General features: G+C 40.0%; 1 protein-coding gene across 2 annotated transcripts in view; it reads right to left on the bottom strand.

The window, feature by feature from the left end:
• St6galnac5 (ST6 N-acetylgalactosaminide alpha-2,6-sialyltransferase 5) overlaps positions 1-15,881 on the bottom strand; it is a 163,195-nt gene extending 147,314 nt beyond the window's left edge. For both annotated transcript variants that reach the window (XM_058578930.1, XM_046443294.2), the window contains exons 1-2: positions 15,648-15,881; positions 14,611-14,838 (exon numbers count right to left, since the gene is read on the bottom strand). In XM_058578930.1, coding sequence (XP_058434913.1) covers positions 14,611-14,838; positions 15,648-15,662 — 243 coding nt within the window. In that variant the 5' untranslated portion in view covers positions 15,663-15,881. The remainder of the gene's footprint in view (positions 1-14,610; positions 14,839-15,647) is intronic.
• Positions 15,882-17,908: the final 2,027 nt, after the last annotated feature.

The raw sequence follows: 17,908 nt of genomic DNA, 5'->3' as shown, positions 1-17,908 counted from the left end.
TAATAATATATAACATATTAAAAACATATCACTTATATAAAAGTATGTCGCTTGTATTAAAGTGGTAGAATTATGGGAACATTCTCCCTCTTCTAATTTTTCTATAGTTTTTCAAAAAATTTTAGATAATTTTTAGACATAGAAATATAATTAGTGCAATCATTAACTTCTCTTTATTTTAAAATTTCTATTTCTGCTTGAGTGTGTGTGTGTGTGTGGAGGTGGCACAGCTGGAAGCAGAGCAGCCCCACAGGTCTGAGAACCAAGATTCAGGTGCTGCCATGGGATTGAAGGAAAGGGAAAAGGAGGAAAAGAGCCGGGTGTGGTGGCACATGCCTGTAATCCCAGCGGCTTGGGAGGCTGAGGCAAGAGGATCATGAGTTCAAAGCCAGGCCCAGCAAAAGTGAAGTGCTAAGCAGCTCAGTGAGACCCTGTTTCTAAATAAAATACAAAATAGGGCTGGGGATGTGGCTCAGTGGTCCAGTGCCTCTGAGTTCAATCCCTTATACCAAAAAAATATTTAAAAAAGGAGGAAAAGGAGGGCGACCCTGTAGATAGGGAACAGGATCACCAAGTTCACTATAGCACTATTCTCAATTGCCAAAAGGTAGACATGGCCCAGGAATCCACCATAGATGACCAGATAAACAAAATGTGATATAGCCATACAATGGACTAGTATTCAGTCTTAAAATGGTATGAAGTTCTGACACCTGCTACAACACGGAGGAACCCTGAAAATACTGTGCTAACTGGTGTTCATCAGACACAGATGGGATTAGATGCCCTTATAAGGGGTTTGATGGAGAAGTTGGTTCTCTCTTGCCCTCCTACCTTCAGTCAGATGAGGCCTTCCTTTGGGGCAAACATTAGGTGAGATTAGACTTAAAGGAAATATTTAGACTAGTTAAATTCAGGTTATCAGGAACTTGGGGATGGGAAAATGGTGAGTTATTGCTTAATATTTACAGCTTCTCTGTTAGGCGTAGTAAAAATTTTTGGAAAGAAGTAGTAGTGATAGTTGCATAAGACAAGTGTGAACAATGAATGGAACATTTATAAATGACTAAAATGTCAAATTTTAAGATATATGTATATATACAAATATATATATATATATATATATATATATATATATATATATTCACACACACAATAAAAGTATTCAGAAGAACAGAAGGAGGAGGAAGAGGAGAGGAATTATTAAAGATTAAGTGATTCTTTAATCTAGAGTATAAAGGAGGACTTGGGCAGTAAAGGACTGAGTTGATAAAGAGCTTGCTGTCAGAGCTCTCTGGTGTTATTTAGACTTGACTCTTTGGAAGCCACCAACCAAGACATACAAATATTTCCTTCCAGTAGACTTCCATGAGAGAGGGAGGTCCCAGTGTCTCTAATGACAGAATTATTCTATCCATGGACTAGAGGAAAAATGAGTTCTGAGATTATGCCAAAATCAAGGTATCAGAGCACATTCTGAGAAGCGTAAGATATAAAGAGTAGCTCAGAGATCAAATATAAATAAATAAATAAAGTAAGGAAAAATAGCCATAGAATTCAATAAGTTGGGTTAAAATAAGGAATTAAAGTGTTTTATAGAACTAGAAGATGAAAAAGAAATATAGATGAGGTCACTAATTAAGAAGAAGGTAGTACTTTTAATCATGCTATATATATATATTTTTTTAAGAAGAGACAGTTATGTCAAAGCAAACCTACCCTACATACGCATAGGGGACTGGATTCAACCTATTTATGAACAAGGAATTAAATCACAGAGACTAAAGTCCAGAAAATAAAGGCATTTTCGAGGTCGTATATGTGGAAGGGGCTGCCCCACACACCAAAAAGCTGGTGATCACTTCTAACAGTGTCCTGAAGTGCCATGGTGGGCCACCACCACCACCACCATCGGCCACACCCTGAAGCAGCTACTGACAGGTTAGAGGAAATTTAGAGAAAAGGGGCAAGAAGAATTAAGGGACTATTAGAAATGATGTATCAAACATCATTGTCTGGAACATATTCTGCAGCTGGGCAAACTGGCTGGAGTCGGGGAGAGAGCTGGATGCACCTCCACATTGAAAAGGGTTGGAAGGTACATGTGAGCTACAGGGGAGAAGCGGGGAGGGGCATGTGGACAGGAGGGCGGATGAGTGTACCTCATGATCAGCATGTGGACACTTCAGCAGCAGGACCATGACACATTTCCTAATAATTCCAACTCTAATGGAATATACTTTGGTTTTAAGTATTAAACAAGTGAAGTCTCTATAGTTAGGATCTAAGAGTAAACTCATACCTACCCACCTTTATGCCATCCATCACATCATATTGGCAAACCACACACACAGATACCACATATTTAGCACAGATGTACAAAAATGGGAAGGAAATATATTAAGGATTCTATTTATATAATATATCTATATATATTATATTTATAATAATAATTTATATATTATATTTATATTAAGGTTTATATTTATATAAATACATCTTGATACCTATGAAAATGTTTGTAAAGAAGTACATGAATGTATCAACAGTAATTATGTTTTAGTGGTAGATTTATGAATAATTGCTACTTTCCTCTTTCTGCCCTATGCCATTTTGAGGAGACATTAATACATATGCATTTACCACTGGGAGGGGTAACCTTTGTCTTTCCAAACTAGCATTGTGGCTCTGTTCTTCCTTATTTCTGCTTTGACCCACTACAGTGGGGATGAAGCGAGGAAGATTTTCCCAGAAAAAGACATTCCCTATTCTCTAAGATGGTCTACAGGCATAGTTTGCATGAAATACTGCTGAGTTTTGGTCTTCCTAGGTTGGCACAAAATCCCAGAAGACTGATAACGAAACTTCTGATCCCTTTCCATCCTTCAGAACTTCCAAAGGCTTGGATGCTCCATGGGGCCATTAAGAACAGTCCTTCACTTGCAGACTAGTCAATATTGAGATTCATAACTCCCTCGAGGGCCAGAGCCTGCTCATCGTATAGCAGCACTATAGCATTCATTCCAGAAAAAAAGCCAGTTGCTATTCTTCCCCAGTTGTCATGGGTTCTAGTCAGATAAACTTATTTTTAACTAAGTTCCTCTTTTGAACATTGATATTCTGTTATCAAACAGGACATCAGGTCATATTTAAATGTAATAACATCAAATGGCTCTGAGCCTTTCTAGATACCGCAGAGTCCCTGACAATCCACCCTTACTTGCCATTCTGGAACCCAATCAACATTTCATGTCTGTACATATTGAGTCCCTCTGATAATAGACAAGAAGCAACAGATGCTATTTGTCATTGGTTCTTTTCTTGGTTCTAGGTTTAGTTATATTATCTTTACCTGTTATGGCTTTGATGTATCACCTACAAATTTAAGGTGTTGCCAAAGTGACAGTATTAGAAGGTGAGACTCTAAGAGGAACCAGGCCACAAGGGCTCCTCCTTCATGAATGAGATTAGATGTCTTCACCAGGGAATTCCACAGAGGGAATCCTTCTACCTTCAGCCATGTGAGATCATGGTCTCCCTCCCCATCCCTGCAGGATGCAGCGTTCACCAGACACCCAATGCCTGTGGCTTGATCATGAACTTCCAGATTTCAGAACTATAAGAAATAAATATATATGTTCTTTATAAGTTACCAGTGTTTGTAGTTCTGCGATAGCAGTGCAAAACAGATCAAGACAACCCTTCACCACTGCAGGCTTATTAAGTGGGGATACTCTATTCTTCAAGGTATCTTTCTCTGAGGCTTATTTCTCAATTTCTAGACTAAATAACTCATCACATTTCATGCTGAGCCCAAACCCACATACAATTGTTAATGAGAGTAGTGGGCATAATTCTTCAAGGAATTAGTGATGCCTAGGGCACCAAAGTAAATCTTCTTGCTGCGGCTGGAGCCTTGGGAATGGGAACTACCCACAAGCTCCCACTCCCTTTTCCCTTCTCTGTGTACTGGACTATAAGCAGCATGTTATCATTTTCTGTGCTTTCATTGTTCAAAACTTGTATAAGTGGAATAAAAATGAAATGAATCAGCTTTATGATTTTCAGTGCAGAGTAGAACAGATACCACTTCAGGTAATGTGAGACAACTTGAGTATATCCCTGATAGCAGCCTGGCAGGTGTGACAATGCCAACAACTCCAGATATGGTCCCATAAACCTGAAGTTCATTTAGATGTACAGTATACATTTTTGTTCCCAATCAAACGCTTTTGAGTGAATTAGGAACCAGACTCCCTCTTGACAAGTTTTACATTACTTTATGGCCAATTTCCTTCTGATGAAAGTGGAATGGAAACTTTCCCTAGAAGTTGTTAACAAACTTAAGTGATTTAAAAGAACGGTAATTGCTCTCTCTACAGTTATGTGGGAAATGAAAGGAGAGGAAACCACTCTTTACCCATACTTATCCAATGGATCTATACCTGGTAAGATTTATTATGCAACAATCTCTCCTGACAAGATTATTCTAGAATAAAGTCTGCCTACCCCACTGTAGAATTGTTACATAGTAAAGTTCCTGCCAACACATTTATTTCATATCCCACTGGCTCTGCTGCAGGTGGAGGGTTTAATTCCTGTTGCCACCAGCATGCATTATGGAGTCTCCATGAACAGCTTGTTTCAGTCCTAACCATAACACCACTGCTTCCCATTTTGCTCAAGTCAGTATGTGGTATTAAGATGCACAGTAAGGTTTGAAATTAGGCGAAGTTAAAGTGCCATCTGGGAATCATCTTCAAACTCTTTTCACCAACTATTATTGGGAGGCAATCTTGAACCACAAACCTTCTGCTATTGGAGCAGCCTCATTCTGACTGTCTGCATGAACACTGTAGGGTGGGCAACCACAGAAACTTAGGGTAGGCAGAAACCTTAGGTGTTTTCATCCTCTGGCCACGTCTGGATCATTCACTCCCTCAAACCACAACAACAGCCTTTTAACTGGTCCCACTTCTCATAACCCAGGACTACTCCAATCTATGCAATGTCAAAGCCAGAGTGACCCATTAAGATACACATCTGATGGAGTTACTCATATGCTTTTCCTTTTACAGATTCCCCCAAAGGCTTCAGGATAAAATCCAGTCTCTGTAGCAATGTAAAGATTTCTATCCAAATCTGCACTGTAATTCTACTTCTCTGCCTCTCCAATAGATGTAAGTTCTGTGGAGGCAGAGATTACACCTTATTCATCATCTGTTGCCTCCTGGGCCCTGGACACAGTGCTAGCCACAAGATATTATTTTAATAAAGGAGGGAGTGAGCAAATATTGTTTAACCTCTTCTCCAGACTAGATCAGGCCTAGAAGTAATGTGACTTACAAGTTAAAAGCTTGGGTATGTCCCCCTGCCTCCCAGGATCAGAAACTGTTCTCAAATATGGGCGTCATTGCATCTCAACACCTGTTCTACCATTCTGGAAGGGTGATCAAGTGATGTTCTATTTTAAAGGGAGAGAAGAAATTAAAGTTATGCAAGGAATTTATGCAAAGTCCTTCTGCCCCCATTTATCATTTTGGTCCATTCCCATAAGAAAGTCTATGAGCCAGACTTGCTATAATCACGTCAGGACTCTGCCTACCCAACATATAACAAAGACTTATTGAATTTTGACACATATGAGAAATAGTTCAAGGTTCTGGAGATACCAGCATGGATAAAGTACATTCTTGGCTTCAAGAAGTTAGTCTTCTTGAAGTAAGTGTAAGGACAAAGAATTGCAAAATTGTGTGATCAGAGGCAGGCACAAGATGCCAAGACTATTTCAGTACTTGCCAAAGCATACTAAGTATAATACAGTCATGCATATGGTATAATGACATTTTGGTCAATGATAGACTACATATACGACAGGGTCTCATAAGGATATGTCACCAAGTGATGTTGTAGCCATCTTAATTTGTGTAAGTATATTCTATGATGTTTGTATAAGAATGAAATAGCCTAAAGATGCATTTCCAAGAAGAGTCCTCATGGTTAAGTGCCATGACTAAATTTATTTCCTTGGATGGTTTACCCATGGTCAGGAATTAGGTACTTCATCTTGTTTCCTCTCATCCATCATGCCAATACATGGTAGATGCTCAGCCAATACAAGGTTGATGGACTGTTGCATGGGTGGCCTCAGGGAATGTCAGATCTACTCTACATGAAGGTTACACATGGGAAAAATTTTAGAAAGGAGATGCTTGAGCTGGATCTTAATGAATGATTAGTTCCTTACCTGGCAAATTAAAGGAGAAATGGGTAGTTCTTGCTGAAAGAAAATCTGGTAAGTGTGAATCAGCAAGCTGTGTTTCCAGGGCATGTGAACCTGGGCTGAAGGGAACTGTGGGAGGTGAGATTGGAAAGTAGGCCAGGCAGACCCTGTCGAGCCTTCCTAAGGTGTTTGAACTCAATCCTCTAGGCAACGGGAAGCCACTGGAAGAATGCAAAGAACATAAGCAGATCTGTGAATAGAAGTGCAACAATGCTTGCAGTTCAGCCAGTGGAGACGTCCCATATGTGCAATTAATTTCAAGAATATGCTTCCTTATAAAAAATAATTGTTTAACTCTGCATTTCAGGCTACCCGAGTACACTCAGACTCTGTGAGGTTCCCAGGAACTCTACAGACACCTCCCTACCCATGAAGAGAGAATATAATAATTTTTAAAAAGTTTCCTTTTCATTCTGAGCTACAACAACTATCAAGGTTAATTTTCCCTACCATAGATAAAGTGGTTTTTTATTTGCCTGAAGTAATTCAGAGTAAGTATTCTATCTCAGAATTTAGGGGGAGTCAATGATATTTGCAGAATGGCAGTTCCTCAAACAGTTGGTTAACTGAGTCTCCTGATGATGTTTTCTTCCCCACTGTGGAGAAGGTAATTCAGCTAAATGAGTGGTCTGGGCATGGCATTTTCTGCAAATAATTAAACATGACACTCCTTTTGGCTCCGTGGACTTTTTAAAGGCAAAATCCACACTTATTTGCAAATTGCTCAAATTAAATTAGTACCATGCATTTCATGCCGCCTTTAGAGTACCCATTGCAAAGTCAGTCATTGGTGGAAGGGGCTTTTTAACTATCTAGAGGCATTTTCTTATATTCATTTTAGAATAATAAGATCTTTAAATATTTATTTCTTTCCCATAACTGGGTATGCCAGGGCTCTTCATTTTAATAAATTCTGTCCAGATAACGTTGAGTTGCTGCTTAAAAAGATATTGGCACTGAATTTCCCTATGGTAGTGATGATAATGTCAGAGACTCACATTTTATCCCTAGCTCTTCCACTAACCCATGACCTTGGGCAAATCATACAATCACTCCTGAATTCCTTTTGATGATTTTTAAGTATCCCATGTAGCTTGAAAATTCTGAGTATGTTTTAAGAGATCTGATTAGTGCAAGAAGGTAGAACTACAAACTGTGGCGGGAGAAATTGATATTTATGATTTGAAGTCATTACTTTTCAGTAACTCTAACGTGGTCAGAAACTCTTGAGGTATGCTTATGTTAGAAGAAATTTAAAATCCTTACATAGATAATACTCATTCATTTGGCAAATATTTATTGAAGGCGTTATGTTAAGGCCTGGGAACACAATGGCACAAAAAGAGAGAGAAAAAAAATCCCCAGCTTCCAAAAGCTGCCTGTCTAGCAGGGAAGGCAGACTATTTTAGACAAGAAATAACAATAAACCAGAATAAGTATTACCATGGGATTCCAGCTATGAAGACAAAACACACAGCTCAGATCTAACCTGGGCTACATGTCAAGGAACGCTTCCCTGTGGCTGAGCTGTCTAAGCTGAGAACATACATCCCTGTGATTTTTATCTGGGAAAAATAGAGCATGCAATAAAAATGTTTATTTGTCCCAGGCCCAGAATAAGCATTTAAGATTAAGAGAGCTTGTGGAAAAGAATTGGAATACATCTCATAAATGTCCCTGTCCCCAAGTTTTAGCAATCATTTGATCATTAATTCACTGGCTCCCAAGGGAATTCTTCTCTTGGATCAAGTTCAAGGGTGTGGGTAATAATATTATTTAAGAGATGATCATTCACTGTCTTTCTGTACTTAAGATCCTACACAGCTGCTCAAAGAGTATATAATGGATATACTTGTTGATGGATGATATGTTTTAACATTTCAAAGGCTCTTCTCATTTTTAATCTCCCTTTATCCTAATATTTGCAAGACAGGAATTATATTTCATGGCCACCTAACCCCGGAGGCTTTGGAAATTCACCTCTAAAAAACAGGTACCATGTTTCCAGGACAGATCTGGTTGCAAATATTCTGTCATGTGACCAACACAATTATATTCATATTCATCAGAGCACAAATGATGAGATTTAGCTTGGATATGGTGGTTATCATATGTTACAGAGATGGTCAGACCAGGTTAGTTCCTTCCAAGAGTCCAGGAAACCCTATGCCATGCAAAAGGAAAATCATAAAGAGAATATTTTGAATGTAAAATCAATAAAGTTTTGAAGTTGCTTTGATACACAAGTTGTTACTAACCATTCACTGGATGTCACACACACACACATAAATCCATATGAGGGGTTAATAAATAATGGAATGCTAATTTAAAAACTTTACAAACTTCTAAGGCAATAATAGTATTTAACTTATTTTATAGTTGATCTCAGAAATTGCCTCTTTTTTAGTGTCAGTTTCTTGACTTATTGTTTCCTGGTTTCATACTATTATTCAACACTTGCTTTGCATTTAAATTTTCTTAATTCTTTGTCTTTTCTATCCAATTAGTTCAAAGGTTTTTGAGGGTAGAAACTGTGTTCTTCCCCTAGAATGCTCAATTTAAAAACCATTAGGCTTTTGATGAATATTTATTACCAGGTATGATTAGTTCAACAAGCTCAAAAATGAATAACTTCAGAACTACTCATTGTGATGACTAAAATTTTTAAACAGCCAGGAGTGATGGTGCATACCTGTAACCTTATGACTCAGGAAGCTGAGGCAGGAGGGTTGCAAGTTTGAAGCCAGCCTCAGCAACTTAGTGAGACCCTGTCTCAAAATAAAAGATAAAAAGGGCCATGGACATGGTAGCACATGTTTGTGATCCCAGTGGCTTGGGAGGCTGAACCAGCCTCAGCAAAAGCCAGGTGCTAAGTAACTCATGAGACTCTGTCTCTAAATAAAACACAAAATAGGATTGGGGATGTGGCTCAGTGGTAGATTTCCCCTGAGTTCAATTCCTGGTACAAAAAAAAAAAGATATTATTAAAGATGGATTCATAGAAAAAAGTGGGGGGGGGGCAGGGATCCAGCTCAGTGTCAAAGAACCCTTTGGTTTAATCTCCAATAGCAATAAAATGTAAAAAACTGCAAAATTTCAGTGATTCTCAGACTTCAATGTATACAAGACTTTAGTGATTCTCAGACTTCAATGTATACAAAATTTTAGTGATTCTCAGACTTGAATGAAGACAAGAATTGCAAAAGAAGCTCATTAAAATGTAGATTCCTACATCATATTTTCAAACATTCTTTTGTTTTAAATCATTCCCCTCATTCCACCCCACAGTTAATATTATTGTTATTATTATTATTATTATTATTATTATTATTATTAAACAAATTTGGAAAAAATGAGACAGCTAGGGCTTTAGGATTACACTGATGTTTCAAGCAGAGATAAAAGGCGAAGTAGCTCTGTACTTCTCCTCACCTTTAATGGCCTCTTTCAATAAATATTTATCGCGCACCTACTAAGTGCCAGGTACTAGTCTAGGTCCTGGAATTGAACTGGTCAACAAGACGTACAAAGACTTGGCTGTCATAGCACTTAGACTTTAGTTAGGGGAGGGTAGACCAGAGACAAATACACTTTAAGATTTTTCTGGACGTTACTATGCTACAAGGAAAATAAAAGAAGCTAATATGATAGAGAATGACTGTTGAGGAGGGACTGAAGAATGTGATTCATAGAAGATGACATGTGATCTGAGGAATGAATGGCCAGAGTGAACAAACCATGAAAAAAACCCTTGGGAAAGAGCTTCCAGGAAAAGGATACAGCAGTGCAAAGATCCTGAGGGGGTGGAAATTAGCAAGAAATCCAATATTCCTAGAACTCAGAGGGAGCCAGGTCAAACTAATCTGCTAGGAACAGGAAGATGATGGTGCCCTAGGATTACTATGAAGGGGAATCTGGAAATACGCTCCTAGCTGTCATGGAATTAAAGAAGTTTTTGTATTTTTTTTTTAAAGAGAGAGAGTGAGAGAGAGAGAGAAAGAGAGAATTTTTAATATTTATTTTTCAGTTTTCGGCAGACACAACATCTTTGTTTGTATGTGGTGCTGAGGATCAAACCCGGGCCGCATGCATGCCAGGCAAGCGCACTACCGCTGGAGCCACATCCCCAGCTCCAAGTTTTTGTATTTTAAATGTTAAACAAACACTTCTCTTGTTAAAAGTAACCACCTTATTGTAACTCCTTATCCATTAAAAAACAGTACATTTCTTGATTCCTTTTGTTTGATGCTTTGTGGCAATGACTTCATCAGCAGCAGCAGATCACATTTTGTAATACCTGCTCACTGAAAATTAGCTCACTTTGAATTTCATTGAGATCCAAATGGTCTATCAGGCATTGGATTATTCCAGTGCCATCAAATAGGGTCTAACGAATGACATAAACTTGTCTATGAATTTTCTAAAAGGGGAATTCTTATTCCATATATTTTTTAAAAAGTTATATGACATGTTCCTTTATTTCGGCTTTGGATAATTAAAAAAAATTCTTGCATTGATTTGTTTTATCATTCTAACTGGACATCTAGGATTAATAGTGATAGTACTAGTACCATTACCTCTAAGCCGTTTTGATTTGTCTGAATAACTGAGTGCCTAAGGAAGGAAAGAGCCAAGGACAAAGCCATGGTTTTGGTAGGTGTGAAATCTACCCCTGGGGGCTACTCCTGAGGCGGGGAGATAGCTGCTCAGCTTCAGCCCCCATTGATCACTCACAGCCCTTTCATAAGTCATCTCAGAAAAGGGCAGTCCATGTGACTATGGGCCTTCTGTGATAAGGCCCTGTCCACTGGAAAGGGGAATCTGCTCACAATTTCATTTCACAGGGTCCACCAGATGGCAAATGACTTTATCTACCCCGACCAGATCCAGACTGGGAACTGAATTGCATTCTATGTCCCCATACACTCTGCTACAAGACTTGGATCTGTCTTTTGATAGTTGCTAACCAAGTGTGTGTGTGTGTGTGTGTGTGTGTATGTGTGTGTCTATGAAAGAGTGGTGGGGGTGGGAGAGGGAGAGAAAGAGAGTTTGGTTATCCATTATGCTACAGTTCTAAATGCAGAAGTTCTCACAACCATGAAAAATTTTTTTCCCAATTATATCTGGCAAATCTAGTTAGAAATCAATGGCTTCCCAAAAATAAAAACTAGGATAGTAATGGCAGAATACAGATACAGTAGCTGCAGTGATGGACATCCAACAAGATGTAAATGAGTTGATGGAATATTTGTGGGAAAAAGGTCTGAGAAGAGGATTGAGAAAGACTAAGAGAAAAACGAAATGCCTTCATTATTCAAGAAACTCTGAGTAACCTTCATTTAGTCACACTGGAATTACAATTGCAGCTCACATCATTTGTGAAAGAGGAAATAGGGAATGTGACCATGGAAAGTGGTATTTTAAGCTCCAACACATACCGCTCATCACTGACTTGACTTGCAGGGTATCTTTCAACCAAAAAAAAAAAAAAAAAAAACCACATAGTGATTTAATCTCAACAGTAATTTAGTCTGAAGCCATATGAGACAAGACTATCATTGCAGACAGGCTGTAATTTGTAAAATTCAGGTGCTGGGGATTAGGACCACCTGTTGAATTTAATCTTGGAGTTATAATGTTAATACCATCATATAACTGAACATAAACACTACATATTTATCAGTCTTTGGGACCTCCAGCTATGGAGATGTGAACCGTTTCCTAAATAGTATGTGTAACTCTCTCAAGACTCTGTAAATCAATGGCAAATAAAAAGTCTGTTGGAATTCTGATTCAATATGCAGCAGCATATGGCTTCGTGGTCATCACATTCAGCAGATCCTATAATTTTTCTGAGGCCTGATGTGAGAGTGAAAAAAAAAAAAGCAATCTGAGTATCATCTGGCAATATAATAAGAATACGAAGGCTTTCATTTCTTACCCTCCCTGGTGTTAATCATGGAAAACAATTCTTAGCAATATTTTGACAAATGATTTTCGCATCTGCCTAAGAAAGACTATAAGAAGATGTCAAACAAAACCTAATAAAACAGCAAGTTTTGGAGTAGACATAAAAATTTTACACATGCACCTTCAGATGGCCAAAGGAAATGCAACTCTGCCTAATTTCCAGCCAGCTAAATAGTAGCAGTAAAGAGGTTCGGTGAATACATTTTGAGCAGAAGTTATATTTAGTTCTGTGGGACAATTTGGGATATTGAGTAAAGAGAAAATATGGATTTTAAATTTGGATTTGTTCCTTTGCTTGGAACAGGGTAAACTTCCTTGAGAACTTGGATATGGAATTTTGTGATATGTTGGTTTTCTATGAAAGAATTCTCCCATTGATAATGATAATGATTTGCATAGAAGATCTTTTTCTTGCCAAGAATTCCAAAGATTTTCACACAATATTTATCATTCACATAGCACTTCACAGTTTATAAAATTCTTTAACTATAAATTATTTATTTTTTTCATGTAGAGTTTCAATGCTTCTTCCAAAGTAGAAAAGGGATGTTCTTAATTTTAACTGTATAAGGTCTGATACATTGAAAATAGATAGAATTAAACGTCTGAGTGAATAAACATTATTTCGAAAAGGAGAAACTATCAATATTCTTAACTGGTATCTGTGTAGCAGCAGAATACAAAAAGGAAAGTATTAGAAATATCTTGCCAAAAGCAGATCAAATCTTTCAGTAAATCGATCTTTTTGGCATTCCTATTAATCAAAACTTCACAAATGTTAGATAGCCATTTCCACTCAACAATTGCCATGAAAATCTACAAGTTCAATTCATCAGACACAAGTACACATAAACATTATATACATCCATAGTCAGAAGCCAATGTCAAAACTTTCCTAGAACTTCAGCCCTTATGGGTTGCTTGCACAAGCAGATCCAAAGTATATAGTCAATTGACAACCAAGAAATAAAGCTGAAACTGTGATTATAAAACCTACCACCTTCTGATTTTGGATTTTAAGTCAACCAGACCCCACCCCCCAACAAAATAATCTTTTTCTACTCAAATTGCCCCCTCCTTTCTGCTTCCCTGAAATTTCAGTACAAGTTCCATCTTCTCAAAGAAACCTCCCATGCTCCTTCTGAGAGGACTGTGGTCTTTCTTCCTTTCTGCACCCCACAGTACTGTTTATACCTAACATTTAATATACATTTATGTCTATGGGTTTGTCTGTCTATACATATTTCAGGACACATTGCACCTCCACACCCAGGCCTTCTAAGATCCCCAAAGATGGGGTTTTGCCTTGAATTCTTTTGAGCCCACCAAATCCTTAGCATTATTCATTGCACAGGTGAATGGCAATATTTTTATTGTCACTTTTTAAAAGTTTGGTTTTATCATGCAAGCTAAGAGCTGTTTTCATACAAAAGGAGCATCTGTGAAATATTACTTTAATTCACAACCATAAAATTTGGAAATATAAAAAGTAAAAGAGTTGGGAAATTTCAAGAAATTCTGTAGCTTTATAGAGTAGATACAGAGTGGAAGTATGCTTTAATAAAAATATATTAGCATCTTCAAATAGTGAGGGATGCATTTAAACTGCATTAAAATTATATTCAAAATCAGGAAACTTGATTAGGATTCTCCCAAAGGCTTCATACACTGAAACCAGAGATTTATTATACCAGGGAAAGAAGGCTCAATTTAAAAAAAAAATTCATCTTATTAAATTAGCCAACATGCAGCACTTCCCGGAAGGCAGAGGAAAACAGGCTTTCAAGCCAATAGAAGCTGAGTTTGTGCCTCAAGTCTTCCGCGCCTGCCTGGGCACCGCTCCCCAGGGCTGAGGTAATTCAGCCCACAGCAATCCAGAGGAAAGATCAGAGGGGAACCTGCGAGGCTGAGCAGCGACCACTGGCTAGGTTGGCTGCGTCTTCCCCTCCGGTTCCGAAGGGAGGAATGCTGGGGCTGTTCCTCGCACCCTCTGGGTTTTCCTCTCATCAGGGCGAGACTTGGTTGCCAAACCTAAGGTTTAAGCAACCGGACACACACCATTAGCTGCAATCCCGGTGCTCAGAGGATTCTAGTTTCAGGACCGGTTCCTGCTAGGGAATTAGGCTTTGGGATCCAGTCACCGCATCCCTATTCCCTGAAAAACTTTGCATCCTTCTCCAAATAGGAATTCCTATCAAGTAGGAAGTAGCCCACTCCACCCCAGCTGGTCCACTTCCCATTCCAACCTCCGAGAACGGCACCTACTCACGGCGCCTCCCAGCCCCGGGAAAGGGGAAGGCTCAGGTGTGAGGGATCCCCAGGCTGAGTGGCGGGCAGGCTGGCCGGCAAGCAGTCACCTTGTGGTCCGCAACGCCAAGGTATCCGTCCAGCGGCCGCGGTCCCGCGGGGGCTACAAGGCGCGGCTGGGGGCTGCTCTCCGCCGCCTGCTGCGCGCTGCTGGTCACGGGCGCCTGTTGTTGCTGCTGCTGCGGGGGCCGCTCCTTCTGGCCGCCGAGGCTGCTGTACACGAGCAACAAGCTGGTGCACATGGTGGTGAGCGCTAAACACACTGCCAGACCATGGCGCTGCGGGCGGGCGGGAGAAAGAAGAGAACAGCTGAGTGTGGACCCGGGAAGAAGGTGCCCCGCGGGGACACGGGTACAGCGGTCCCGCCGGCGGGGGAGCTCCACCCGCGGGGGGTGGCCGGGGTCCCAGCTCCCCTGCGCGCAGCCAGGGCAGAAGAGGCATCTTCCCAGCGAGTACGGCAGGGAATGCTCCCTGCGCGTCGCTGCTCTCGGCCGCCGATGCAGCCCCGATCTCTCGGTAGAGGGCAGGTAGTGCGCTGCACCCAGCTGAGGGAGGGAGAGCGCGCCCGCGGCGAGGGCATGGGTGGGTTTGCACTTTGGGGAGGGGACCCTCTGCCACAGCCAGGCTGCTGGAATCTTTAGTGCGTGCACGCCCTCTTTCCTGGGCCCCTGGGGCTCTACCCCTGAGATCCTTGCAAGTTTGAAATCCGGCAAGGAAACCAAGAAAGTCTGCAAAGGTCCCCCCTCCCCGCCCCTCTTCGTATTTGTCAGACTGTTGCTTTTGGGCATCCCCCTGCCCTAGAGCAATCTCCCCACTTGTTCACCGCTCCTCCAGCTCTCCGCCGGCCCCTCGGACTACTCGCTGGAGATTCGGGAGCCGAGGCAACCCGAGTACTCCTCCCGGATTCTGAGCCAGGCAAAGCCTGGGAATCAGAAGGGGGCGCGGAGCAGGTGGAAAGTTGTCCCTTTGTAACAGGCGACCTCGCGACACAGGTTTAGGCACCGCTCGCGTCTCTCTGGTGCACCCTGGGTACGGTGAGCTTGAGGGTTCTCGCTTCTGCCCAGCAGAGTTGCAACAACTGACTCACCATCAGGGTCTTCATTTTGGGCACCTCTTTTGTGCGGAATCCTCAGGCACGCGCGTCCGGGGCCACTTTTTCTTGGAGGGTTTCCATGGTGGGTGACAGAGCAGAGGCGGATCCGATTTTTGCCCGGCAGCTGGCCGCGGCTGAGCGAGTGCGGGAGCCGCGGGACCCGGGAAGCGCTGCTGTTGCAGAGATTAGAGACAGAATTAAAACTGAACCGGACCCTCGTAGTCTCTCAGTGATCTACACAACTGCCGCCTGCCGCCGCCTGCTGGGTCCTAAAGACCTCATCATACCCCCACCCCGCCCCCAAATAGTAATCTTTTCAGCTGACTGAAATTTCTGGGGCGAGAGAGTTAACCTTGTCGCTGTACCCCCTTCTTGGTTCAAGGACTTATTTATTTTTTATGAAGTCAACAAACAAAAAGGAAGGGGATCCCAATTGGATCTTGAATGTGATAGCGATTTGAAAATTTGCAAACTAAATTTCATGTTTTGTGATTTTGATAAAAACAAGTCAAAGCCCTATTTATATAGCTTTTGCATTGTATGTTCACGGCCTGGAGAAATCTATCATGAGATTGTTTTTCCTAAACTATTGTATTATTTCAGTTTTCCAGTTGTTCTAATTTACTCTTACCCCTTAGTTTTACTTTTCCATATTTATGCAATTCTCATGCAATCTTTAGATCATAATATTTCATTTAAATTATGTCATTCATTATTTGCTTCAAAGATTAACATTTATATTTCCACCTGATCTTTGAGGTTCCTAATGTTCATCTAAGTGATTTTAAAGTTTTTTCTTTTTTTTAACATTTGGCACATCTTATTCATGTGATTAACTGAACCTGTAGATTCTTCCTAATTTTAATGAAGAATTTCTGGCTTCTAGAGATGGAACTGCTATGGTTTATTTCATAAGAATCCTAATGAATTTGGTTCTTTCGTGGTGTTGCCTGTTGATCTGAAAGGGCATGATTTCACATTCAGAACTTTGATTAAAATTAAAAACATCATTATTGTTCAGTGTTGGGCAATTCACAATAGCCTGTTTAACAATACTCTCTTCCCTGCATTAAATTACAAGTGGCATTTGTTAAATGTCTAATTCAGCTAAAAACATATTTCTTGTTAAATTGCTCAGTGAAAATAGTTGTCTTAATGTGTTACTTAACACTTCACCTGTAGCAGTGTAATGTTAAAGATTACATTAAGATGGAAATGATCAACAGGCCAACTGAACCATGGGCACAATAAGAGCTTTCTCAAGGCCAAAAAAGGCATTACAATCCTTTTTTAATCTTCACTAATCTACTGCTGGACTGATGATACAACAGGAACTATTTTTAACTTATGAGGCATCCTTCCATACTTCATATTAAGAAAGCTAAAATGATTGGTTCAATAATGAATATCAGTGCAACTTGTTAGGGAGAGGGCAAAAAACCCATGTGATTTAGCCTTTCAAGGAAAAGCAAAAAAAAAAAAAAATTGAAAACACTGTCCAACATTGCCATCCTTGAAGCTATTTATTCAATTTGTGCTTTAGGCATGAATAGTACCAGTTGTTAGGGCAGGAAAAGCAGCAGCCAGAGGAGAATCTTATCGAGTCTTGGCAATTCTTTATTGTATGGTTGCACTTGACACTCAAATTAATGAAACAAAGGACCAACTTGATGAATCATTGCAAGCAGATTATCTGTGTTTCTCTAGGGTTCTTTTTGAGATGCTACTAGACACAGCTCTTGCATTTTTCAGGATTGTTCTCCCTCCATCTAGCAAGTTGCCCAGTGACCGATAAAACACTTCTAATATATTTTGCCATGCCAAACAGAGCCATCATATTTATGATTTAAACTCATGGCAGCACGTTGGACATCTGTTACACGATATGTTTGACCAAATTCATTAAGCTTATGCTTTTTCCCCCTCCTGGGATAGCAGTTAGTTACTTGCAAAATCTACTTATGAAATGGCCAGGATAAATTTAAAAATTTAACTCTGAGCTTCATTTGAATGACTTCAAAGTGTCTGACTTTCAAATGTTTTATTAGATTGATGCCACTATTTTAGGCATTCTGATCTGAGAGCCAAATGGACAAGGTCTGGTTGTGGGGGGGGCATATAAATAAAACAAATAAGACAAGTTAATTCAATTTGATGGTGATTTAATGATCACTTGTTACCTGATGAGTCTGCATTAGGGAACACAGAGATGAATAAAACACAGAGATTTTCAATCTCTGAGAGTTTAGAACCTA

Source organism: Marmota monax, unplaced genomic scaffold, assembly GCF_021218885.2.
Source record: "Marmota monax isolate L192 unplaced genomic scaffold, Marmota_monax_Labrador192_F-V1.1 WCK01_AAM20220418_F8-fsc00046, whole genome shotgun sequence".
In the NCBI taxonomy this organism is placed as follows: domain Eukaryota; kingdom Metazoa; phylum Chordata; class Mammalia; order Rodentia; family Sciuridae; genus Marmota; species Marmota monax.
The sequence above is the reverse complement of the archived record's forward strand: the minus strand, read 5'-3'. Positions and strand labels throughout refer to the sequence as shown.